This window comes from Caretta caretta, chromosome 6 (assembly GCF_965140235.1).
Source record: "Caretta caretta isolate rCarCar2 chromosome 6, rCarCar1.hap1, whole genome shotgun sequence".
NCBI lineage: Eukaryota > Metazoa > Chordata > Testudines > Cheloniidae > Caretta > Caretta caretta.
In genome coordinates this window covers 92,784,192-92,811,779 of record NC_134211.1, presented here as the reverse complement: position 1 = coordinate 92,811,779, position 27,588 = coordinate 92,784,192, and the positions used below count along the sequence as shown (strand labels likewise).

General features: G+C 43.6%; 2 protein-coding genes across 45 annotated transcripts in view; both read right to left on the bottom strand.

Moving 5' to 3' along the window:
- Positions 1-27,588, bottom strand: part of NRXN3 (neurexin 3) — a 1,412,371-nt gene that overhangs the window by 195,745 nt on the left and 1,189,038 nt on the right. The gene's annotated exons all lie outside the window — the stretch shown is intronic.
- On the bottom strand, positions 15,305-20,016 carry LOC125637689 (uncharacterized). The gene is made up of 3 exons (XM_048852535.2): positions 19,421-20,016; positions 18,564-18,832; positions 15,305-15,352 (listed from the first exon to the last, which is right to left on the bottom strand). The coding sequence occupies exons 1-3, from the start codon at positions 20,001-20,003 to the stop codon at positions 15,305-15,307; spliced, it is 900 nt and encodes a 299-aa protein (XP_048708492.2). The 5' UTR covers positions 20,004-20,016.

The following is a 27,588-nucleotide window of genomic DNA, read 5'->3' as shown; positions in this document are numbered from 1 at the left end:
GTCCAGAATAACAGTAATATCTTGCTGACTTCAGATCTGCCAGAATCTTCTGTTTGACTTTTGTTGCCAGTAACTGTATGATCTCATTTTGTATTGTTTTTCCAAGGTCGTGGTGTGTGTACGTTTCTTGGGTGGTAACTCTTCTTAGATGCTCCTGGAGTACAGCATCAAACTCAACCATCAGCTCTACAATTTTAAGGAAGGTTCCATTGTTTGGCACCTACGGCTGATTTGAAGTGCCACGCAGTGCTAGGTTTTGGGTAGCAAGCATTCTCACAATGGCAATGAGACTTTTCAGAACATTTTGCCAGTAAAGAGACTCTGATGCAATCTTCTCTTGATGCTGTTCATCTGTGGTGGCCTTTAACCTTAGTCTCATCTCAAGCTCTTTCCACCTATGGAATACTCTCTGGTGATTTGCTGCCTTCTCATGGCATGCCAGATTTCTAGCCAGATTCTTCCAGTCCTTTGTTCCTATAAAACCCAGTGTGGCTGGAACATTAGACTGGAAGAGTTTGCAACAAAAACAATATGCAGCATTCTAGGTTTTTGAGTACATAAGCCATGGCCTCTCCACTTTGTCACCAGTGGGAATTTCACGCCAGTAATGCGTTGGATGGAAACTTCTATTTTCATTGTCTTTGGGGAACATGAGGTTTTTCACTTGCTGTGGCCCATGCAGTACAAGGAAGTCCCTCAGGCTACTGCTCAAGTGGGTCCACAGTCCTGGGTCATCTAGACTTAAGGAACTAAACTCAGCAGCAGCTGTTTCTTGCGCCTCCACCACACTCTTCTCTGATCTACACTTTTCTTCAGGAATGTGCATGGTTACATCCATTTGAGATGGAGATATGGATGTTGCAGTAGCTGCCAGGTCACCTGCACTCTGACTAACTGGAAGATCAGGCATCTCATTACCACTCACATCCTCACTGGGGTCGAAAGGCTCACTGTGAACATTTGTGTCTATGTATCTCAGGAGAGCTCCTTCCTGCTTAGATAGAAAAGATTCCTTTGCTTTCTTTCTTTTTCCGAATGTTGCCCCAGAGGGGTGTTTTCTTCTTTCACTCATGACTGCTGTTCCGTGCCAGCTATAGTGGCTCTCAACGCTCAGTTGAAGAGGACAAATAAGCAGGCTGGTAGCAGGGCCTGAGTGAGGGAAGATATCAGCGTCTTAAGGGCCTAACTGGCTCCTACTACTTCAGTTGACTGCCTGTTCTCCTCAAGTGGGTTCAGGGAAGCAGTAGGAAACAGGAAGCTCCCTGAGAAGCTGGTGTTAATCAGTCCAGGCTCCTGGGGGTGCTAGAGAGGTACATAAGAGGCTCCTCCTCCTCTCTCTCCCTGCAGCTCCTGCTCCTTTCTGTTATTCCCTCTCACCTTTTCTCCTGCCTGCCTGTTATGTCTCTTGTGCCCTCCTTCCTCCAGCGCAGGGCTCCACCATCTCTGTGCATCTAGAGCAGAGAGAATAAATATGCACCAGCAACAGACACAATTTTCTACACTCTGGGTCCTAGTGGCGCCCCCTCGACAGTCTGGCAGCTGAGGCAGCCACCTCAGTTTGCCTCGTAGTAAGGCCAGCCCTGCACCTTGCAGATGCTGACTTGCTTATAGAGAGGCAATATGGTCTTTACTGGATAGGGCACTTGACTGTAAGTCAGGTTCCATTTCTGGCTTTACCACTGATCTGCTGTGTAATCCTGGGCAAGTCACTTCATGTCTGTGTCCTCTTCCACATTTTGTCTATTTAGACTGTAAATGACAGGTTTCAGAGTAACAGCCGTGTTAGTCTGTATTCGCAAAAAGAAAAGGAGTACTTGTGGCACCTTAGAGACTAACCAATTTATTTGAGCATAAGCTTTCGTGAGCTACAGCTCACGTCATCGGATGCATACTGTGGAAACTGCAGAAGACATTATATACACAGAGACCATGAAACAATACCTCCTCCCACCCCACAAGCTCACTTCATCGGATGCATACTGTGGAAACTGCAGAAGACTTCTCTGAGAGTGGGGTGGGAGGAGGTATTGTTTCATGGTCTCTGTGTATATAATGTCTTCTGCAGTTTCCACAGTATGCATCCGATGAAGTGAGCTGTAGCTCACGAAAGCTTATGCTCAAATAAATTGGTTAGTCTCTAAGGTGCCACAAGTACTCCTTTACTTTAGACTGTAAATGCTTCATCTTAATATATTGTATGCTTGTACTACACCCAGAACAATGGGTCCCTGATCTCAGTTGGGGCTTCTAGGTGCTGCCATAATACACACAATTTAAAATAATCATTTAGTTCAGCTGTATAGTATCAGTATTAGTGACTAGACCTGCAGTGAGCTCCCCTCATCTCTGTTCTCTAGGAGCCATGGGAACGTTGTGGCACACATACTCACTTTTGCTAAATTCTACATCTACTAGGGAAAGTCTGGAAACCGTTGATGCCCAAAATCCCTTAGCTCACTCCATAGAAAGGAAGCCAGGCGAACAGTTTAATCATCTGTATGCTTGAAATGAAGACTTTTCTGTTGCCATTCACCACCCAGTCATCTTCCCCCCCAAGGAAATTATTTAATCCCAGGACCTCTGGCAGGATTAATTTATTGCCAGGCAACAGCAAAGCAGTAAACTCTGGCAAAAATAAACTCAAATGTGTTTAGGCCACATGATTTTGGAAAAACAACTTTTGCAAACAGCTGGTGAGGATCCACCTGTGAGATTATCAACCTGCTTTGTAACTGCCAAAGGCAAGCGAAGATTTCAATAGAATTGACAGCATGCTGAAGTAACCAGAACGCAAGAGGAGTCATGAAAGTACAATACCTACCTCTTAACTCACAAGTGAGAGGATTGTTTAGATGGTCTATTTGTTCCCACAATTGATTATATACTTTATAGAGACCCACCCTATGGTGGCATCTAACAGATCAGGAAGTGTTTAATCAGGGACTGAACCCCTTTTAATATACACAGTAGCTTTAAATACCTACTGATGCCTCCTAGAAAATATTGATAAACATTCTTTTTAGACATGATCTGAACTACAGCCCCAGATCTGAACTTCCCAAACCCCCAGATCTAAATTTTGCAGCTGGCCTTTATGTCCCTAATAGGCTGAACCAACACAATAGAAACACATTTAACTTTGGAACAGTTTAAGGTCTGGGTCTGAACTCTGGGCCCATTTCTGATTCTATTTAGAAATAATTCTGCTTCTCTGTCTCATCGTCTCTTTACTTTGCTACTCCCATTCTTCATTACTGGAGTTATTTGGCTAAAAGCATGGGCCTGCTTATTTCTGTGTCCAAGTGTTACCCTGGAGCTTGTTTCCCATCTGCAGCTGTGATCTATTTGCTAAAGATGTCACATCTAGTTGCCAAGGAAAAGACTGTGGTGCTATTGACCTGAGTGTTGGCTTCAGATAGGAGCCAGTGACCGCTTCAGAAACAAAGATCCTGATGGAGAAAATCTCCACATCCATCTTAGAGTGCTGTCAGGGAGGGTGTAAACCACCCTCAGACAGTTTCAGACAATTGAGGCTGACAGAAGCTGAACTGGCGGTTGCTCAAAATACAGCAAGAAAGACTTCTATTTATAGGTGGTATGGAATGTACTGCATAATGCTTTAACTGCTAGGCTTCCCTATCAAGAGGGTCAACACAATTGTTGGGTGTCTGTGTGATGGCAGGGAATGCATGATCCACTCTATTATAACAATCAGACCTGTCTGTCTCAGCCCATGCCCTGGTTGAAAAATAAGCACTTGTCTGGGAGAAATCATAAAAATGAAGACACCTGATCGGAGGGGTAAAGACGTGTCCATTTGTCACAGACCAAATAACCACAATATAGAAGGAAAAATAGGGGCAAGGTGCAGATGGCTTTTGACAATGTTAATCAATTTGAATTTGCTTCTGCAAACTGTAATGCTGGGCTACAAACTATAGCCCTTCCTCATAAACAGCATTGTTGAGTTATGGAGTTATCATTATAATAATGTTTACTCAAAGGTAGTTTGTCACAGAGCAGAAATGCAATAGTTTTTCAGTATGGTTCTGGTGAGATCACAATTGGAATATTGCATTCTGTTTGGGCACTTCATTACAAAAAAGAATATTGACAAACAGGAGAGAATTCAGAGGGAAAACAACAAAAAATGATGAGCTGGCTGAAGGAATTGATTTATGAGGAAAAGTACCTACATAAACCTACAGCAGCATGTCATCAACACATTTTAGCACACCAAACAAATCAATCATTTCAAGTCATAAAAATATCCTTCTATTCCATTGTGAGAAAACTTATGGAACACTGATGTAACAAAGTACCCAGGGACTATGTTCCCTTTGAAATCTTCATAACACATTTCATAAACTGTATATTAAATCAACAATATATTGTAAATACAGAAACGTGTTTTCTTTACGAAAACAAAGCAAGGGGTTAAGTAGCTTAAAACAGGTGATGTAGTGAGTAATGAAGAACCATATAACAGTGTAAATACTGGTTAGCTCCTTTAAATGTTCATTTCTACCCTTTCCAAAGTTTGTTTTTTGTAAGATATAGAATTTTTGTAAAGAGAAAGTGTAACATTATTTAGGGGTATTAGGCTGACTCCAATCAAACACATTTTCAGTTCCGATTGTTTTTAACAAAGTTTCTTGTTAAAGAATGACCTTGGTTTTTGAATGAGTGCCAAAAAATGTAGATTGGATTGGGAGACCTGCAGCAATAGTTCTAATGATGGACACCCCAAATGGGTTCTCTCTCTTGCAGACTTTTGCAACTTCATCGGAGGTGTGTGTGATATGAGAAATATATCTGAAGGAGATATGGGAATAGTAGCCCCAACTTTGGCCTTCACTGTCTAACAGAGAAGCTTTTATAGACCTGGAAAACTCAATTTCACATTTTATATTTAGATGATTTCAAGCCTGGATGAAAGCCTCCAATTTTCCTGGACTGCCTCTCTGCCTTCCCTAATCCTTGCACCCACTCCCCTTTTAACAAGGGTACAGACAGAAAGTGGCGTGCGTGCGAAAGAGAGACAGAGAGAGAACGAACCCTCAGGAAAGCTCCTGAGTCAGCTCAGGGAACACTCACAATTATAGAATCATAGAACTGGAAGGGACCACAAGAGGCCATCTAGTCCAGCTCTCTGCACTCATAGCAGGACTAAGTATCATCTAGAACATCCCTGACAGGTGTATGTCTAACCTGCCCTTAAAAATCTACAATGATGGAGACTCCATCAGAGAGATAGGAGCAGCACACCGAGGCCCAACCCCAACGGCTCATTCTTAAGATAGGGAGGGAGCATGTCATAGCAATCAATGGAAACCTGCAGTAATAATAAGAACACTAGTAGTGCTGGTCAAGTGGTGAGGAACCATTGTATCAATTAACTCTTATTATTAGAGCAGAGCTCTCAGAAGCAGTTATGAGCACTGCATATTGTTTCAATGTAGGTCCTGCATAAACGGTAGCTATTGTATATTTTTTTTAACATTTCCTAGAAATGGGAGGATTTTTCTCTCCAGAAATATATTTAGAATCCAGCCAACATTCTCCACCACACTGTAACAACTTTCAAGTAGATTATATTTGCACACAGAGTACTGTAATATACCTTATGTCGTGTCTCTCTGCAGGAACAAGATAAGTGTGGGACAGTTTCAAGCCTCTACTCTGAATCAGCTGGCTTTTGTGGCAAGAACTTTGATACCATGAGGAGGCTCAATCATTTCTCACACACGCATACAAATCCCTTTCTCCAGGCTTCAACCCTTTTTCATCATTTCCCTTTATTCTTCTACAAGTTACCCAAAATATTTGTGTTTGAAGCAAAGATTTTTCTTCACATCTCCTCTTCCTACACCTTGAGGTGAAGGGAAAGGCCAGATGTAGGCTGGCATCCAGATATGAAACTGACATCTCCTTGCACTAGTCTGGCCTTCTGTGCCCTGTTCCCTTAACCCATAAAGGAAATCTGGAGGCAAGAGTCATCTGTGAGGATACCCCTTGCCTTTACTTCCTGCAGACCTCTATAGAGCACAGTTTCTGCAAGAGTCCTGATGATTCCCAGAGCCATCCCTACTGTGGCTTCCCCCAGAAACTAAGCCAAGGGAGAGTTCCACAACATAGAGAGAGAAGCTGCCCAAGTAAACACAGCTGCAGGCTGACTCAGCTTGTGCTGCTTTCCCACACAGGTTCAGAGAGTGGAAGGATCTAGAGGAGCTAAGCCAGCTCAGCAGAGCTGGAATCCGCTGGAGCCCAAGCTCCCAACACCTCACAGAAAGTAATCCCCCAAACATGCTACATGATGAGTCTCATCCAAAGGCAGAATTTTCCTCTAAAGTATGAAAAAAAGGAGAAAAGGAGTTTTGAAGTTATGGTGTTGTTTTCTTCTCCATTCTCCCACGCAGAAAATAATCATGGACATAACATGCCGTCTACCTGAGCCTACTGGGAAGTGTCCCTTTTCTAGTCATGCAGGATTTCTGGTTTATTTCAGGAGTTCTTATATAAGCAACATAATACAAACTTGGCAAGAGTCTCTGGCTGTTGCATTCCTGCCAAGCAGTTTTACAGTAAGAAAATTCCACAACACAAAACAAATATACATAGAGTCAGGGCTTAAGTTCCCCCAGAGCCTCTGTCCTGGCTTCTGAGCAGCACAATCCCCATCTCTCCTCTATAGGAGAAACCCAGCCTCTATTTAAGTTGCTGAGCCTGACTGGACTCAGGATGCAGCTTATTTACTCCCCATTACATTAGAAGCAAGAGGAAGACAAAGGACAGGGTAGGCATGTTATTCAATGAGGGGGAAAAAACAATAACAGAAAATATGGAAGTGGCAGAAGTACTAAATGACTTTTTTGTTTCAGTTTTTACCAAAAGGTTTAGTAGCAATTGGACATCTAAATTAACAAATGCCAGTGAAAATGAGGTAGGATCAGAGTCTAAAATAGGGAGAGAACAAGTTAAAAATTACTTAGACAAGTTAGACATCTTCAAGTCACCAGGGCCTGATGAAATGCATCCTAGAATACCCAAGAAGCTGACTGAGGAAATAGCTGAGACCATAAATGATTATCTATCTGGGAAAGGGCAAATATAGTGCCCATCTATTAAAAGGGCGGGGGAAAATAAGGACAACTGGGGAATTAGAGACCAGTTAGCTTAGCTTCAGTACCCAGAAAGAAAATGGAGCAAATAATTAAGCAGTTCATTTGCAGGCACTTAGAAGATAATAAGGTGATAAGTAACAGTCACAATGGATTTGTCAAGAACAAATCCTGTCAAACCAGCCTAATAACTTTCTTCGAAAGGGTAACAACCCTTGTGGATAGGGGAGAAGCGGTAGATGTGGTATATCCTGACTTTAGTAAGGCTTTCAGTACTGTCTCGCATGACCTTCTCATAAACAAACTAGGGAAATGCAACCTAGGTGGAGCTATTATAAGGTGGATTCATAACTGGTTGGAAAACCTTTCCCAGAGAGTAGTAAACAGTGATTCACAGACAAGATGGAAGAGCATATCAAGTGAGATCCCGCAGAGATCAGTCCTGGTTCCGGTTCTGTTCAATATCTTCATCAATTATTTAGATAATGGCATAGAGAGTACATGTATAAAGCGTGTGGATGATACCAAGCTGGGAGGGGTTGCAAGAGCTTTGGAGGATAGGATTAAAATTCAAAATGATCTGGACAAACTGGAGAAATGATCTGAAGTAAATATGGACAATAAGGACAAATGCAAAATACTCCACTTAGGAAGGAACAATCAGTTACACATATACAAAATTGGAAATGACTGCCTAGAAAGAAGTACTGTGGAAAGGGATCTGGGAGTCATAGCAAGCTAAATATGAGTCAACAGTGTAACACCTGTAAAAAAAGCAAACATTATTCTGGGCTGTATTAGCAGGAGTGTTGTAAGCAAGACACAAGAAATAATTCTTCCGCTCTACTCTGAGCTGATTAAGCCTCAACTGGAGTATTGTGTCCAGTTCTGGGCGCCACATTTCAGGAAAGATAAGGACAAATTGGAGAAAGTCCAGAGAAGAGCAACAAAAATTATTAAAGTTCTAGAAAACATGACCTATGAAAGAAGATTGAAAAAAAATGGATTTGTTTAGTCTAGAGATGAGAAGACTGAGAGGGGACATGATTACAGTCTTTGAGTATATAAAAGGTAGATACACGGAGGAGGGAGGCAAATTGTTCTCCTTATCCTCTGAGGATAAGACAAGAAGCAATGGGCAGAAAGGGCAGTTTAGGTTGGACATTAGGAAAAACTTCCTAGCTGTCACGGTTGTTAAGCTCGGGAATAAATTGCTTAGGGACATCTTCAGCCTGAAGCTACTTTTTCCCCCCTTTTCTGTATTATCCCATCTCCCCTTTCCCTATGATAAAATGTCCACCACTGTTCCTCTCTTCTTCTGCCTAGCCTACGGCACAAACAAAGGCATTCTAGACCTGGTGCATGTACCCATCATAGACTTTTTCCCTCTATGTCCAGGTTCCCACCCAATCTTGTGACTTCTCTACAGCAACTCAAGAAACACATGGACTAGGGATCACCCAATGAAGTTAATAGGCAGCAGGTTTAAAACAAACCTAAGGAAGTGCTTCATACAACACACAGTCAACACCTGGAACTTGTTGCCAAGGGATGTTGTAAAGGCTAAAACTATAACTGGGTTCAAAAAAGAATTAGATAAGTTCCTGGAGGATAGGTCTATCAATGGCTATTAGCCAAGATCGTCAGGGATACAACACCAGGCTCTAGGTGTCCCTAAACCTCTGACTGCTAGAAATTGGGACTGGATGACAAAGGATGGATCACTTGATAAATTGCCCTGTTCTGTTCACTCCCTCTGAAACATCCGGCACTGGCTACTGTTGGGAGATAGGATTATGGACTAGATGGACCATTGGTCTGACTCAGCCTGGCCATTTAACTCTAAAATGCATTTTATCTTTCAAACTCCACTGCTAAAACCTTTGACCATCCTTTGATCTTAACTATTGCAGCCATTTCCTAGCTACCTTGCCAACATCCTACCTACATCTATCTAAATACTGCTGCTAAAGTCCATTTTCTTCTCCTACCATTGGCACGTTATCACTTATGAATCTGTCCACTGTCTTCCTGTCAGCTTGTATATCAAAGGCAAGATTTCTCATCCTTACTTTCAAAGTTGTAGACTATTCCACCTCTCTGCTATTACCTCCTCCTACTCCACCTCTCTGTCCCTTCTCCCTCCTCCTAAGACTCCCATCTGTAGCCTTCTCAAAGCCTGTCTGCATGAATTCTTCTGCCACCTCTACTGCCAATCCACCATTCGAATCTCTCAGTTGCAAACTTTCACTGTGAGCCTTTCCAGTATTAACCCACCTGGCAAGGTGTAAAAGACAGTTTGGGATGATATGCTTGGATCATATTCCTGCTATGATAATCAGATCATAGAATCATAGACTATCAGGGTGGAAGGGACCTCCGGAGGTCATCCAGTCCAACCCCCTACTCAAAGCAGGACCAATCCCCAACTAAATCATGTGAAATTAGTATCGATTTCAATATCAAATATCCACATCAAATCAATATTGATCTATATTCGTACCAATAAGCTAGAACAATGCCACAAACAACTGTCATATCAATGCTGACATTTACATTATCCACTTTAAGTTTCAGCAACAACAACCCATTGGGAAGAATGGAACAGATCACTCCTCTCAGAGTTATTATTTGTAGCTGACTGAACATTCAAGAATTCACCATTGCATCCATTTGTATATTTAAAGTTTTGCTTTGCAAACAAAGGGATAGAAAATTTTTGGTTTTAAATGAAAGATTAGATTCTGATGAATGCTTTTGCTGCAAGCTGTATTCCATTGCAAATTGTGCGGCTGCAGAAATACAGAATACACAGGGCCCCATACTGTTGATGCTCAGTAAATAATAATGGTCTCACTGTCCAGGAGCTCCTATTCATTTCTCTCCCCCCACACTCCCCATTTGTTACTCTGCTAGTGTTCCCTGGATGGGCCCAATTCTGCCATTGTATTCAGCCCCATACTGCATTAGATTTGAGGAAGGATTTCAGGATTTGGCCCAATACTAAATATTTAACCCAAAATATCACCCAAGTCCACAGAAACTGAACTTTAAAGAGCTGCACACCAATTTTAGGGAAACAAAACCAAAATATGACTCATCTCAACACTTCTGTAAGGTATATCACCAGAATCCCATCTCCACCCCTTTGGCCTGCCCTGGGCTGTGAATTCACTTGCCTGGCTGATTGGGGGAGTCAGTTAAATGGGGTCAGGTTGATGGTGTGAAATACAAACAGAGGGAGAGGAGAGATAAGAGTGATGAATGGCTGCAGCCTGCTTTCTGTACTACTCCATGCAAGCAGAGGATAGGAGTGGCAGCATATGGCATCAGGAGCTTGAAATTGGAAGAGGAGGGAAGGGGGAAACAGCAAACAGCTGACAACAGTACTTAAAACAAGACAGTATCATGGGTGGTAGATTGGTCTGACAGATTGGACTGTTCATCTCCTCCTCACTTTCCCCACCCCCCTCTGCCTGGCCAAATCTCAAGGTCCCCAACATCTTAGTGCTCACCTTTCAGGTCCACCTGGAAAGAGGAAAACAGAAAGCCATGGTTTGCAGGAGCTCCTATTTTTTAGGGTAAGGCCTGGAACAGGATTGTTGGCTGTATGTAAGCAGCAGCTGGTGAGGCAGGGCTGGCTGAGGTCAAATGCATATAAAATACCACCAGCAAATGTCATACTTGTTCCTTGACATCCTATTCCAACTGGTGATGTCTGTCTGATAACTTTGGAAACTGGAGCTTTAGAAACCTCAGTCTCAAGTGGCAATATGCAGAAGCGTAATGGTGACTGGGATTAGGGGGGTGGAGGAGAGAAGTCTGACAATGGACCAGGATTCCATCAAAGTATTCAGAAATCCAGCTCCAGATTCTCTAACAATTTATAGACTATCATAGAAGCCCATGAACCAGTGTGATGTACCTCTATAACCCACAGCAGGGAATCACAGCCACTATAGACACTGTCCTGATCCCCTTCTCCAACTCTGCTCCATGTCCCAGGCCCCTCTGTGGCTGCTCCACTTTCTAATTCACCTTTCTTCTCCTGTATGGTGCCGCACCCCATCAGGGATACTGTTTCTTCCTCCCATGTGTCTCCTCTCTCTGCCACACTCTTCAGTCCTCACCCATTTGATTCTGTTCCCCAGCGTCTCTAATACACACTTGTCTCCTTCAAAAGTTCTTACCTGAAGGTATTTAACATGCACTGCAAGAGCAAAGATTTCCCATCTGGCATGGAGAGGCTTTTTAAAGATCCCCCAGAGGTCCAGAAATGGATCTCTGGTGAAACTGTTAGCGCCTGGGCGCTCAAGCCAAAAGAGCGGCATGAGAGCAATACTAATTGTCCACTTTGTTGGCAATCAGAAATGAGTGAATCATGGAAAATGAATTGCCTTCTCAGCCTTACAGATCATCTGCCCAGGTGTGCCCAGGCACACTGGTGGTGCAATGAGATGGAACCTCCTCCCTCTTACTGCCTCTGCTGGACCTGTTCTGTGCATAGAGTTCTGTAGATACCAGGGTGGTCACTCCAGCACCTTTCGCTAGCTCTCCAAACAGTGAGTGCTGACTGGTTCACAGCAGAGGGCAAACCGTCAACTTTAAAAAAACCTGGAAATTACATAACAATGGCTCAGTACTGCCATTCACCCTTTGGAGGGCTGGCATTTCCCAGACAGATAAATGCTTCTGAGGAGGCATACAAATTCCTGTGGGGTCCAAAAGGTAATGCCACAACTGGCTTTCCAATACTGGTGGTCTATTCCCACAGCTATGCTGAGCAGGCAACACAAACTATTTACAAAAATACGGGGCAGGAGGAGGCAGAAAGAAAGAAATGTTGGTGTGGGTTCTTTGCCTGTAGCGCTATCTTATGTTTTCATTTTCCTTGAGGTAGAGCTTGAAAATAAATAGGAAGGAAACATTAAGTCCAAGGCCAAAAGGATCCACTGTGATCATCTAGTCTGACCTCCTGTATAACACAGGCCACAAAACTTCCCCAAAACAATTACTAAAACAGATCTTTCGGAAAAACATATAATCTTGATTTAAAAATTGTCAGTGATGGACAATCCACCACATTTGGTATGTTGTTTCACTGATTAATTACCCTCTCTGTTAAAAATTTTACCCCTTATTTCCTGTCTGAACTTGTCTAGCTTCAACTTCCTGGCATTAGATATTGTTATATCTCTGTCTGCTAGACTGAAGAGCCCATTATCAAATGTATGTTTCCCCATGTAGGTACTTACAGACTGTGATCAAATGGTTAACATTTTAATGAGAAGCAGAGGGCACAGTGCTACCTCTACAAACTAACCTGAGATAGATAGATAGATAGATGAGATTACAGGTCTGTTTGACAAAGGTTCCCCTGTGCATTCTGAGTCATTCTTTTGGCCAGGCCTTGGCTAGATGTGATTCTGAGGTTGTTATTTTCCTTTTCCCTATTGAAACCCCTCAGCTGGTTGCACACATAAAGCTGTGTCTCAGAGAAGACATGTGGGACCAAGGGACACGGGGAAGGCCTAGAGACAGCATGCTTCCAACAGTTGCTCGAAGGCCCCTGTGTTATTAAACACTGGTGATAATACTGAACTTGTCAAGCTATGAACACACATCCTCATGCATTTCAGAAAAAGTTTTCCTTGTAGAATGTTAAGTAAAACTAAACACATTAAACAGCCACCCTCCAGCACAGTTCACTCAAAAATAAGAAAGTACATTCCACTAAAGGTGAAGGAATGGTGCTTTTCAGAAGGCTTCAATCAGACCCAAATCTCTGTGCTTAGAGATATTTTTTTCAAATCTCCCTCCCTCCAAACACTGTAGCTCTTGCAAAGAACAATCATGTAAGCTCCTGGCCTGTCTCCACACCCCAGGATGGATTAACACGAGTCCCTGTTCAGACCCTTTCTTCAGGGCATCATTTAGGGATTGCACTGACAATCTTCAGCAAACCTCAAAATATAACAGTTTAATATAACTCCAGCAGCTAAACTTCCCCTGACCCAGGGGATTCCTTGTTGAAGTCTCCCTGGTCCTGGCAGCTCCTCCCCAGTCCTCTTACTTATAATTTGCCTTGGAGTTTCCTTGCCACAAGAACTTACCTGCTTCAGGTAAGAAGACTGGGGAGGAGGAGTGTAGATTCCCTTCCTCAGCTGAGTTCCTCCAGCCTTTCCAGGAATCCGGGGCTAATCAGGCAGCCACCTGACCCCTTCCCCGCAGGGTCTGACAATCCTCTCCACCAGGCCCAAACACCTGTTCTTAAAGGGGCCCTGCCTCAGAACAGGGCTGGCTGGCCTCAGACACGCTGGCCCTTAAAGTTCTATTACAAATCCTCTTCTGATTCCTCACATACATTAGTAACCAGTTAGAGCTCAGCAATATAAAACATACAAAAAACAACCTTTCTACTCATACTTGAGATTCCTCTGTTTATGCATCCAAGTATCACATTAGCCCTTCTGGCCACAGTGTTGCACTGGAAGCTTATGCTCAGTTGATTACCCACCATGACCCCCAAAACCTTTTCAGAGTCACTGCTTCCCCCCCCATCCTATGAGTATGACACAGAACAGGATTCATGGTGGGATTAGACATTTATATGGATAATGAGAATGTCTAAAGATGCGATTTTCCTTTTAAAATAGGGATATAAACCCTCATGTTTCAGAGTATAAACCAACTACTAATTGAGGGAGCCTAGGAAGAAACTTCTCTTATGGACAGATTACACCATAACCCACAAATGTCCAATATGGGGCTTCTTATAGTTCTTCAGAAGCGTCTAGTGTTGACCCATGTGAGCTAGAGTATACTGGACTAGATGGAGCACTGTTCTTGTCTCATATGACTATTTCTATATCCCAGTGTAATATATTATTGTTATTTGTACTGTGGTGGTAACGATAAGCCAGAGTCAGGGCCTCGTTGTTACACACTGTACACTTGGGATATAGTGTTCAGGAACAAAGCCTAAATATCCTTGCCAAAATTTACTTGATAAAAGTTTTCAAGTGGCACTGCCTCTCTCCATGGTTATAGCTTTGAGGAAACACTTTTACTTAAATGGGAAGACAAATGAACAACTTCTCTCGTCCTTTCTCTTTGCAAATACCACATCTCCCTTGCCCAGGGGGTTTATTGCAGCTTAAGGACGCTGGGTTTTTTTTGTTGGTTCCACTTGTTAAAATATTGGCAGCTCATCACTGCCTTCTACACATCAGGGAAGGCGAGAGATTGCTATGGGTTACTTTGATATGGTCTTTCATCTGTTTCTATAGAGAGGGATCACGGTCTAGTAGTCACTGAATCATGGGATTATGAGTCAGGTGATCCTTGTGTTATGCCCATATGGCAATAGATTTGCTGTGTAACCTGCACTAAGCTACATAATATGTCTGCCTCAATTTCTCCCTCTTTAAAACAGGGATAATGATACTCCCATTAAGTGTTTGTAAACCACTTTGAGATCCCTGGATGAAATGGGCTAGTCAATTGTAAACTTCACCCAAGATCATAGAATCATAGAATCATAGAATATAAGGGTTGGAAGGGACCCCAGAAGGTCATCTAGTCCAACCCCCTGCTCAAAGCAGGACCAATTCCCAGTTAAATTATTGTCACCTTCTTACTGAAAGGATCACAGATCTGTTTGCAGGCCCAGCCAGTGCCTGGCAGCAGAGTAGCTAGTTCTATGGCTCAGTCCACCCATTCTATCAGCAACTGATCCCAGAGGACACATATAATCATCACATTTATCGTGACGGCAATGGTGATAATGATTCCATGCAGGCTAATGAAAGCAAAGTGCACATGTCACCTTCTGGAATACTTGGTGATCAGGCAACACTGTCTGCAAGCTGTCTCTGCCCACAATGCACCCTGTAATTTAGTTAACAAAACAAGCCATTTCAAGGATCAGTCAGTCTACTGGTTTCCTTTAGCTGTTCATTTTTGGTACCTGTCATAAATATAGCAAGTCTCTCAGAGCAGCCTTGTAAGACGGAAGGGAGGGTAGAACCAGACTGGAAAAAATAGGTACCTTTCTTCCTATCTAAGCTGTCTACCAATGCTTCTTATTGTGTTACCGCAGCTTCTGCCTCATCTTGTCTCTGAAATGCTGCTCATCACTAGAATCAAACACAAACTAAGACATTGAAGATATTTTACAGTTCTCATTTCTCTTTTCCAAGTCTGCCTTTGCATTTCTGGATCCCTGGTGGCTATATAAAAAAGAAAAGGAGGTTTCATGTGGTATTTCTGGCCTGACCAGAAGTAGCAGGAATCCCACTATAAAGCTTTCAAAGTGGTAGCCATGTTAGTCTATGGGTATGTCTACACTACGGAATAAGGTCGAATTTATAGAAGTCGTTTTTTTAGAAATCGGTTTTATATATTCGAGTGTGTGTGTCCCCACAGAAAATGCTCTAAGTGCATTAAGTGCAGTAACTCGGCGGAGCGCTTCCACAGTACCGAGGCTAGAGTCGACTTCCGGAGCGTTGCACTGTGGGTAGCTATCCCACAGTTCCCACAGTCTCCACTGCCCATTGGAATTCTGGGTTGAGATCCCAATGCCTGATGGGGCTAAAACATTGTCACGGGTGGTTCTGGGTACATATCGTCAGGCCCCCGTTCCCTCCCTCCCTCCGTGAAAGCAAGGGCAGACAATCATTTCACGCCTTTTTTCCTGAGTTACCTGTGCAGACGCCATACCACTGCAAGCATGGAGCCCGCTCAGGTAACCGTCACCCTATGTCTCCTGGGTGCTGGCAGACGCGGTACGTCATTGCTACACAGTAGCAGCAACCCATTGCCTTCTGGCAGCAGACGGTGCAATACGACTGGTAGTCGTCCTCGTCGTGTCCGAGGTGCTCCTGGCCACGTCGGCTGGGAGCGCCTGGGCAGACATGGGCGCAGGGACTAAATTTGGAGTGACTTGACCAGGTCATTCTCTTTAGTCCTGCAGTCAGTCCTATTGAACCGTCTTATGGTGAGCGGGCAGGCGATACGGACTGCTAGCAGTCGTACTGTGCCATCTTCTGCCAGGCAGGCAAGAGATGAGGATTGCTAGCAGTCGTATTGTACCATCTTCTGCCAGGCAGGCAAGAGATGAAGATGGCTAGCAGTCGTACTGTACCATCTTCTGCCGAGCAGCCATGAGATGTGGATGGCATGCAGTCCTTCTGCACCGTCTGCTGCCAGCCAAAGATGTAAAAGATAGATGGAGTGGATCAAAACAAGAAATAGACCAGATTTGTTTTGTACTCATTTGCCTCCTCCCCTGTCTAGGGGACTCATTCCTCTAGATCACACTGCAGTCACTCACAGAGAAGGTGCAGCGAGGTAAATCTAGCCATGTATCAATCAGAGGCCAGGCTAACCTCCTTGTTCCAAGAAGAACGATAACTTAGGTGCACCATTTCTTATTGGAACCCTCCGTGCAGTCCTGCCTGAAATACTCCTTGATGTACAGGCACCCCCTTTGTTGATTTTAGCTCCCTGAAGCCAACCCTGTAAGCCGTGTCGTCAGTCGCCCCTCCCTCCATCAGAGCAACGGCAGACAATCGTTCCGCGCCTTTTTTGTGTGCGGACGCCATACCAAGGCAAGCATGGAGGCCGCTCAGCTCACTTTGGCAATTAGGAGCACATTAAACACCACACGCATTATCCAGCAGTATATGCAGCACCAGAACCTGGCAAAGCGATACCGGGCGAGGAGGCGACGTCAGCGCGGTCACGTGAGTGATCAGGACATGGACACAGATTTCTCTGAAAGCATGGGCCCTGCCAATGCATGCATCATGGTGCTAATGGGGCAGGTTCATGCTGTGGAACGCCGATTCTGGGCTCGGGAAACAAGCACAGACTGGTGGGACCGCATAGTGTTGCAGGTCTGGGACGATTCCCAGTGGCTGCGAAACTTTCGCATGCGTAAGGGCACTTTCATGGAACTTTGTGACTTGCTTTCCCCTGCCCTGAGGCGCATGAATACCAAGATGAGAGCAGCCCTCACAGCTGAGAAGCGAGTGGCGATAGCCCTGTGGAAGCTTGCAACGCCAGACAGCTACCGGTCAGTTGGGAATCAATTTGGAGTGGGCAAATCTACTGTGGGGGCTGCTGTGATGCAAGTAACCCACGCAATCAAAGATCTGCTGATATCAAGGGTAGTGACCCTGGGAAATGTGCAGGTCATAGTGGATGGCTTTGCTGCAATGGGATTCCCTAACTGTGGTGGGGCTATAGACGGAACCCATATCCCTATCTTGGCACCGGAGCACCAAGCCGCCGAGTACATAAACCGCAAGGGGTACTTTTCGATAGTGCTGCAAGCTCTGGTGGATCACAAGGGACGTTTCACCAACATCAACGTGGGATGGCCGGGAAAGGTGCATGATGCTCGCATCTTCAGGAACTCTGGTCTGTTTCAAAAGCTGCAGGAAGGGACTTTATTCCCAGACCAGAAAATAACTGTTGGGGATGTTGAAATGCCTATATGTATCCTTGGGGACCCAGCCTACCCCTTAATGCCATGGCTCATGAAGCCGTACACAGGCAGCCTGGACAGTAGTCAGGAGCTGTTCAACTACAGGCTGAGCAAGTGCAGAATGGTGGTAGAATGTGCATTTGGACGTTTAAAGGCGCGCTGGCGCAGTTTACTGACTCGCTTAGACCTCAGCGAAACCAATATTCCCACTGTTATTACTGCTTGCTGTGTGCTCCACAATATCTGTGAGAGTAAGGGGGAGACGTTTATGGCGGGGTGGGAGGTTGAGGCAAATCGCCTGGCTGCTGGTTACGTGCAGCCAGACAACAGGGCGGTTAGAAGAGCACAGGAGGGCGCAGTACGCATCAGAGAAGCTTTGAAAACCAGTTTCATGACTGGCCAGGCTACGGTGTGAAAGTTCTGTTTGTTTCTCCTTGATGAAACCCCCCGCCCCTTGGTTCACTCTACTTCCCTGTAAGCTAACCACCCGCCCCTCCTCCCTTCAATCACCGCTTGCAGAGGCAATAAAGTCATTGTTGCTTCACATTCATGCATTCTTTATTCATTCATCACACAAATAGGGGGATGACTACCAAGGTAGCCCAGGAGGGGTGGTGGAGGAGGGAAGGAAAATGCCACACAGCACTTTAAGCACAGCACTTTAAAAGTTTACAACTTTAAAATTTATTGAATGACAGCCTTCTTTTTTTTGGGCAATCCTCTGTGGTGGAGTGGCTGGTTGGCCGGAGGCCCCCCCACCGCGTTCTTGGGCGTCTGGGTGTGGAGGCTATGGAACTTGGGGAGGAGGGCAGTTGGTTACAGAGAGGCAGCAGTGGCAGTCTGTGCTCCAGCTGCCTTTGCTGCAGCTCAACCATACACTGGAGCATACTGGTTTGGTCCTGCAGCAGCCTCAGCATTGAATCCTGCCTCCTCTCATCACGCTGCCACACCATTGGAGCTTCAGCCCTGTCTTCAGCCCGCCACTTACTCTCTTCAGCCCGCCACTTACTCTCTTCAGCCCGCCACCTCTCCTCCTGGTCATTTTGTGCTTTCCTGCACTCTGACATTATTTGCCTCCACGCATTCGTCTGTGCTCTGTCAGTGTGGGAGGACAGCATGAGCTCGGAGAACATTTCATCGCGAGTGCGTTTTTTTTTCTTTCTAAGCTTCACTAGCCTCTGGGAAGGAGAAGATCCTGTGATCATTGAAACACATGCAGCTGGTGGAGAAAAAAAAAGGGACAGCGGTATTTAAAAAGACACATTTTATAAAACAGTGGCTACAGTCTTTCAGGGTAAACCTTGCTGTTAACATTACATACATAGCACATGTGCTTTCGTTACAAGGTCGCATTTTGCCTCCTCCCACCGCATGACTACCCCCTCAACCTTCCCCCCTCCCTGTGGCTAACAGCGGGGAACATTTCTGTTTAGCCACAGGCATACAGCCCAGCAGGAATGGGCTCCTCTGAGTGTCCCCTGAAGAAAAGCACTCTATTTCAACCAGGTGACCATGAATTATATCTCACTCTCCTGAGGATAACACAGAGAGATAAAGAACGGATGTTGTTTGAATGCCAGCAAACATACACTGCAATGCTGTGTTCTACAATGTTTCCCGAGTACGTGTTACTGGCCTGGAGTGGTAAAGTGTCCTACCATGAAGGACGCAATAAGGCTGCCCTCCCCAGAAACCTTTTGCAAAGGCTTTAGGACTACATCTAGGAGAACCGCAAATGCCAGGGCAAAGTAATCCTTTCACATGCTTGCTTTTAAACCATGTATAGTATTTTAAAAGGTACACTCACCAGAGGTCCCTTCTCCGCCTGCTGGGTCCAGGAGGCAGCCTTGGGTGGGTTCGGGGGGTACTGGCTCCAGGTCTAGGGTGAGAAACAGTTCCTGGCTGTCGGGAAAACCGGTTTCTCCGCTTGCTTGCTGTGAGCTATCTACAACCTCCTCCTCATCATCATCTTCTTCGTCCCCAAAACCTGCTTCCGTATTGCCTCCATCTCCATTGAAGGAGTCAAACAACACGGCTGGGGTAGTGGTGGCTGAACCCCCTAAAATGGCATGCAGCTCATCATAGAAGCGGCATGTTTGGGGCTCTGACCCAGAGCGGCTGTTCACCTCTCTGGTTTTCTGGTAGGCTTGCCTCAGCTCCTTCAGTTTCACGCGGCACTGCTTCGGGTCCCTGTTATGGCCTCTGTCCTTCATGCCCTGGGAGATTTTGACAAAGGTTTTGGCATTTTGAAAACTGGAACGGAGTTCTGATAGCACGGATTCCTCTCCCCAAACAGCGATCAGATCCCATACCTCCCGTTCGGTCCATGCTGGAGCTCTTTTGCGATTCTGGGACTCCATCATGGTCACCTGTGCTGATGAGCTCTGCATGGTCACCTGCAGCTTGCCACGCTGGCCAAACAGGAAATGAGATTCAAAAGTTCGCGGTTCTTTTCCTGTCTACCTGGCCAGTGCATCTGAGTTGAGAGTGCTGTCCAGAGCGGTCATAATGGAGCACTCTGGGATAGCTCCCGGAGGCCAATACCATCGAATTGTGTCCACAGTACCCCAAATTCGAGCCGGCAACGTCGATTTAAGCGCTAATCCACTTGTCAGGGGTGGAGTAAGGAAATCGATTTTAAGAGCCCTTTAAGTCGAAATAAAGGGCTTCATTGAGTGGACGGGTGCAGGTTTACATCGATTTAACGCTGCTAAATTCGACCTAAAGTCCTAGTGTAGACCAGGGCTATATCAGCAAAAAAATCAAGGAGTACTTGTGGCACCTTAGAGACGAGGTCAAGGTCAGCTCCCAGACTACTCCCTGGGCAGCACAGCATGGAGAGGAGGTAACCAGCCCTCTGTGGAGAAAGAAGTGGTTCGGGACTATTTAGAAAAGCTGCACGAGCACAAGTCCATGGGGCCGGATGCGCTGCATCCGAGAGTGCTAAAGGAGTTGGCGGATGTGATTGCAGAGCCATTGGCCATTATCTTTGAAAACTCATGGCGATCCGGGGAACTCCCGAATGACTGGAAAAAGGCTAATGTAGTGCCCATCTTTAAAAAAGGGAAGAAGGAGGATCCTGGGAACTACAGGCCAGTCAGCCTCACTCAGTCCCTGGAAAAATCATGGAGCAGGTCCTCAAGGAATCAATTCTGAAGCACTTAGAGGAGAGGAAAGTGATTGGGAACAGTCAGCATGGATTCCCCAAGGGCAAGTCATGCCTGACTAATCTAATTGCCTTCTATGACGAGATAACTGGCTCTGTGGTTGAGGGGAAAGCGGTGGACGTGTTGTGCCTTGACTTTAGCAAAGCTTTTGGCACGGTCTCCCACAGTATTCTTGTCAGCAAGTTAAAGAAGTATGGGCTGGATGAATGGACTATAAGGTGGATAGAAAGCTGGCTAGATTGTCGGGCTCAACAGGTAGTGATCAATGGCTCCATGTCTAGTTGGCAGCCGGTATCAAGTGGAGTGCCCCAAGGGTCGGTCCTCGGGCCAGTTTTGTTCAATATCTTCATAAATGATCTGGAGGATGGTGTGGATTGCACCCTCAGCAAGTTTGCAGATGACACTAAACTGGGAGGAGAGGTAGATACGCTGGAGGGTAGGGATAGGATACAGAGGGCCCTAGACAAATTAGAGGATTGCGTCAAAAGAAATCTGATGAGGTTCAACAAGGACAAGTGCAGAGTCCTGCACTTAGGACGGAAGAATCCCATGCACCGCTACAGACTAGGGTCCGAATGGCTCAGCAGTAGTTCTGCAGAAAAGGACCTTGGGGTTACAGTGGACGAGAAGCTGGATATGAGTCAACAGTGTGCCCTTGTTGCCAAGAAGGCCAATGGCATTTTGGGATGTATAAGTAGGGGCATTGCCAGCAGAAATCAAGGGACGTGATCATTCCCCTCTATTCGACATTGGTGAGGCCTCATCTGGAGTACTGTGTCCAGTTTTGGGCCCCACACTGCAAGAAGGATGTGGAAAAATTGGAAAACGTCCAGCAGAGGGCAAAAAAATGATTAGGGGACTGGAACACATGACTTATGAGGAGAGGCTGAGGGAACTGGGATTGTTTAGTCTGCGGAAGAGAAGAATGAGGGGGGATTTGATAGCTGCTTTCAACTACCTGAAAGGGGGTTCCAAAGAGGATGGATCTAGACTGTTCTCAGTGGTAGCTGATGAGAGAACAAGGAGTAATGGTCTCAAGTTGCAGTGGGGGAGGTATAGGTTGGATATTAGGAAAAACTTTTTCACTAGGAGGGTGGTGAAACACTGGAATGCATTACCTAGGGAGGTGGTGGAATCTCCTTCCTTAGATATTTTTAAGGTCAGGCTTGACAAAGCCCTGGCTGGGATGATTTAGTTGGGGATTGGTCCTGCTTTGAGCAGGGGGTTGGACTAGATGACCTCCTGAGGTCCCTTCCAACCCTGATATTTTGTGATACAAACACATTTATTTGGGCATAAGCTTTCATGGGCTAAAACCCACTTCATTGGATGCATGCAGTGGAAAATACAGTAGGAATATATATATATATATATATATATATATATATATATATATATATATATATATATATATATATATACACACACAAAGAACATGAAAAAATGGGTGTTGCCATACCAACCGTAATGAGACTAATCAATGAAGGTGGGCTATTATCAGCAGGAGAAAAAAAAACTTTTGTAGTGATAATCAGGATGGTCCATTTCAAACAATTGACAAGAAGGTGTGAGTAACAATAGGAGAAAAATTAGCATGGGGAAATAGTTTTTACTTTGTATAATGACTCATCCACTCCCAAGTCTTTATTCAAGCCTAATTTAATGGTGTCCAGTTTGAAAATTAATTCCAATTCTGCAGTTTCTCGTTGGAGTCTGTTTTTGAAGTTTTTTTATTGGAGAATTGCGACTTTTAGGTCTGAAATTGCGTGACCAGGGAGGTTGAAGTGTTCTCCGACTGATTTTTGAATGTTATAATTCTTGACGTCTGATTTGTGTCCATTTATTCGTTTGCGTAGAGATTGTCCAGTTTGGCCAATGTACATGGCTGAGGGGCATTGCTGGCCCATGATGGCATAGATCATATCATATCAACTTACTGAACAACACCAATAGCAACACTTACAGATCAATGGTGTTACAATGCAGAACTGCAATTTTGAGCCAAGCTCACTCCAAACAATGGTCCAAATCCTCAGTTTTCACTCAATCCTTGGAAACCTCATGCTACTGCTAAGTTATTCTTCCTGCATGTCAGCCTCCATTTGTACCACTGCCGTCTCTGTCAAACCGGCTTTATCTCTGAGTACTGTAGGAATATGGACATTATAATGAGGAAGTAGGAGGGACATTTTTGTTTTTCCCTGAAGGGCTTCAGAGTATTGGTATAAGAGCCCTAATTAATGGTTGGAGATGCTACTGTAGGCTTGCCCTTGTCATGAAGCACTGTCTATGAGGGGAAGGCAGGCATCTGCATGTAGACGACTCAGATCGAAAATACTCTCCAGCTGATTTTAAGTGTCTGGAGCCATGACCTAATCACACAGAATGCCCATTAGCTTTTTTCTTTAAAAAAATGTTAATTTAGAGAGAAAAGAAAATGTAACCATCTTTGATGTATGACTCAAATCAGGGTACTGGACAAGAAAACATACACAGTGGAAATCACATACAATCTGGCCTGACGTTTGCCATCCACACAATAGGGATAATAATATTTAACTAACTCACAGAGATGTCAGGAGGCTTAATTCATTAATATTTGTGAAGTGCTTTGAGATTGTCAGACGGAAGTGCAAAATATTAATATAAATTATCCATAGAACAAAATGGTTACTACATGTGGTGTACAATAAAACCTAATTACACTGTATCTGGTAAGAACTTATAGGGTTAAGAATGAAGTGGGAGAGCTGCTAACAAACATATGCAGTCTTACATTCAAATCAGCTACTACAGTATAACAAATATTGTAGCCAGTCTTTCAAAAAAGGTACCAGCAGCGATCTTGGGAATTACAGACCAGTGAGCCTTATTTCCAACCCAGATAAACTGATTGAAAAAAGTAATTAAAGTGTTTAGATAATATGATATGGCAGCAACAAACCAACATTGCTTATGCAATAGAAAACTGTGCCTCTCTAATCTACTAGTATTGAGTGTCTCAACAAAAAAATAGATAAAGGAAAACAGGCCTATGTAATTGAGTTGGAATTTCAAAAGGCCTTTTAAAAAAAATCCAGGAAAAGAGACTATTATGGAAATTAAGCGGTCATTAGGTGTGAGACAAAGTGTTACCCTGGAAACAAAAAGTAGGAATAAACTGGTTGCTTTTTCAACATGGCAGAAGGTGAACAATGGAGTGCCCCAAGGTTCTGTACTAGGAGCCATGTTTAACATATTTATCGGTGCTCTGGAAAAATAGGTGAATAATGAGGTGACAATATTTGCAGATGGCATACAATTATTTAGGTTATTATTTAAGAGGAGCCTTACAAAGCTGGGGAGCACAATGGCAGATGAAATTCACGGTTGACAAATACAAAGAAATGCACATTACAAAGAATAATAACAACATATACATGCTGCCAGGTTCTAAATTATCTGGAATCACTCAGGGAAGAGATCTGGGGGCATACCTCTCAAACTGTCAAGGCTTAAATGTGAAACACACATTTTGCATGACAAAGACCTAAAATAAGGGACCCACAAAAATCGTTCATACAGGAAAATTAAAACACTGTGATTCATTCCCCCTCCCCTTGCAAAAAACTGTTTCTGTAACCTCTCTTCTATATTCCTGTATTTCTGAGGTAAATACTTTTCAACAATAACATTCAGGAGACAACAAATGCATGTGGAACTTTGGGACTAAAATGACTGATGTCCCTCAAAACAGGGGAAATTTGAAAGATATGCCTGGGTGTCTCTGTGGACAGTGTCAGTGTAAACCTCTGCTCCAGTGTGCAGTTGCTATCAAAAATGCAAACATTATGTTAAAGAATATAAAGAATGAAATAGAAAATAATACTGAAAATAGTAGCAGGACATTATATTAATTAATGATACGCTATCACTGGGAATACCATGTCCAGTTGTGTTCACCCTATTTCAAAACTTTTGTAGCAAAAACTGAAGGATGGTGGTGGTTGGGTGGGTTCCAACGAAGGACAACAAATATGATCAAAGAGGTGGTAAAATGTATATAGGAGGAGAGATTGAAGAGAATGTGGCTGTTTGGTTTAGAGAGGAGATGCAGATGAACGAGATGGGACAAAATAGATGTAAAAAAATTAGGGATGTTGATTAATCGCAGTTAACTCACGCGTTTAACTCAAAAAATTAATAGCGATTAAAAAAATTAATCACAATTAATCACAGTTTTAATTGCACTGTTAAACAATAGAATACCAATTAAAATTTATTAAATATTTTGGATGTTTTTCTACATTTTCATATATATTGTATTCTGTGTTGTAATTGAAATCAAAGGATATATATTTTTATTACAATATTTCCACTGTAAAAATGAGAAACAAAAAAAAAAAGTATTTTTCAATTCATCTCATACAAGTACTGTAATGCAATCTCCTTGTCATGAAAGTGCAACTTACAAATGTAGATTTTTGTTACATAACTTCACTCAAAAACAAAACAATGTAAAACTTCAGAGCCTATAACATTTTTAAGTTAAACTTTCATGATAAAGAGATTGTACTACAGTTCTTGTATTAGGTGAACTGAAAAATATTATTTCTTTTCTTTTTTTACAGTGCGAATACTTGTAATAAAAAATAAAGTGAGCACTGTATACTTTGTATTCTGTGTTGTAATTGAAATCAATACATTTGTAAATGTAGAAAACATTCAAAAATATTTAAATAAATGGTATTCTATTATTGTTTAACAATACGATTAATCACGGATTTTTTTAACCGTGCGATTAATCGCTATTAATTTTTTTTAATCGCTTGACAGCCCTAAAAAAAATAATGAATGGTTTAGAGAAGGTAAATTATGGGCTCCTGATTACACTTGCTTCTAATACAAGAACAAGTCAACATGCAATGAAACCGAAAGGCAATGAATTTACAAAACGATGAAAGGAAATACCTTTTTTTTTTTAACACAACTCATAACTAATGTGCAGAACACACAGCCACACTATGATTTGGAGGCCCCTTGTTCAAATGATGATCAGGCATTTATGTGCACAATGAAAATATTCAGAGTTCTATTTGATGACTTATACAAGGGATATAATGTAGACTCTCATGCTCCAGGTCATAGATCAACCATTACCTGATTGGAATTAGGAAGACACTTCCCCTCTGAGGAGATTACTCCATAATTGTATACTAAGAAGCTTCTTGCACCTTTCATTGGAGCATCTGGTACTGGCCACTGTCAGAGAATGGATACTGGAGTGGCAGGACCACTGGTCTGATCAGACATGGTCGTCCAGTCCAATTGTGCCTTTGGTAGTTTCCCCTCAGGATGTACATATACTAACCACATATTCCATCACGTTTTTGTTTTCTTTATATCCAAGGAAGTCATTTTCAAATTCATCACTTGCCCTCTCCATCCTGTAGCCTTTCACACAGCAGCTAGCCTCTCAATAAATCATATCAAGTGAAACAAACCCAAGCATGAGTCTTCACCGGGTCCTGGAAAGATACTCAAATCACAAGCCAATTATGTGTATTTTTCTAGGTTCCCCATTCCAAGCAAGGCAAAGGAAAAAACCTGCCTGGGTTTGTGTGTGAGGAAAACGATGGAGGAGGTTTTCATATTTCATATTACATTAAGTGCGCTGTAACAACCTATGAAGCAGAAAGTATCATCAATCACAGGAAGGGCGAGTGTAGGAGGAACCATCGGCTCCTGGAGCATGTTGCCACCGTATCTGTGGATTAAACATATATATAAGGTAACAAGAGGGACTAGTATTTAAGAAATGGAAGTTACAATGATTTTATCTAAAACACACCCCAGAAATCTCTGCTGATATATTAGTCTAAAATGCACACAACCTGTTAAGACAGCCATCTCACCTCAGGACATGATACAGTCTAAACAGGTCTGGGTCTGCTCAATACAGGCATGGCAAAGGAGGGATAAGAGGGTTTGGTTCTCCCCTGCCTTGCACCTTATGCAGCTAGTTGTACCAGTGCAAAAGGAGTGACCGTAAAAAGCTACCCAATCAGATGGTTACATTTTACATGCACTCTGCAAAGATGTAAATATAGAATCAGGTCACAATCAGGGAAGAATGAGTCCCAGGGTGCAAGGGGAAAATTACACAGTTGACCATAGATGGCTCTTCTCCCTCTGCGGCCATATTGAACACACTGTACTGGTATGGTGCTGGGGTAGTGTGCTGCTGCAGGTACCATCTTTGAGATGAGGGGTAAAACTCGGGTCTCACAAAAGAAGGTCACCAGGATGAGAGCCCCCTTTCTTTACAACAGCAGCTGCCTTCTGTTCCTGTGTGATAACAGTGACCAGGGCCAGCTGGGAAGGTAGATGTACTGCAAGGAATGTACAAATCAAGTCATTGCAAACGTGACAAAAAGTAATAGAAGAAATTTTACAAAGATATGCCTAAATGATATTCTATTTTCTACAAAAGACCCTGCTCCTTCTCCTCCCAATCCCCCATAATCACAACAGAGAAAAGATCCAGGGCATCAGCTTATAAAACCCTAACATTTTCCTATCTATTTTCACCTTGGAAATGCAATACACAGGGGCTTGAAAATATATCTGTCTCGTGTAGGTGTGATCTTGGGCGACCGTGCATGGGGGTGAATGGGAGAGCAAGGGTATGAAAGAAGTGTGGCATTTGACATCCTCCCATGTTGCACTGAGAGGAAAGGACAGTGACAGGTAAGCTACCGTCCTGTCCGTCCTCCAAATAACTCTCAATTAACGTATCGTATGAAGACATTTCACATTTACTCCTTAA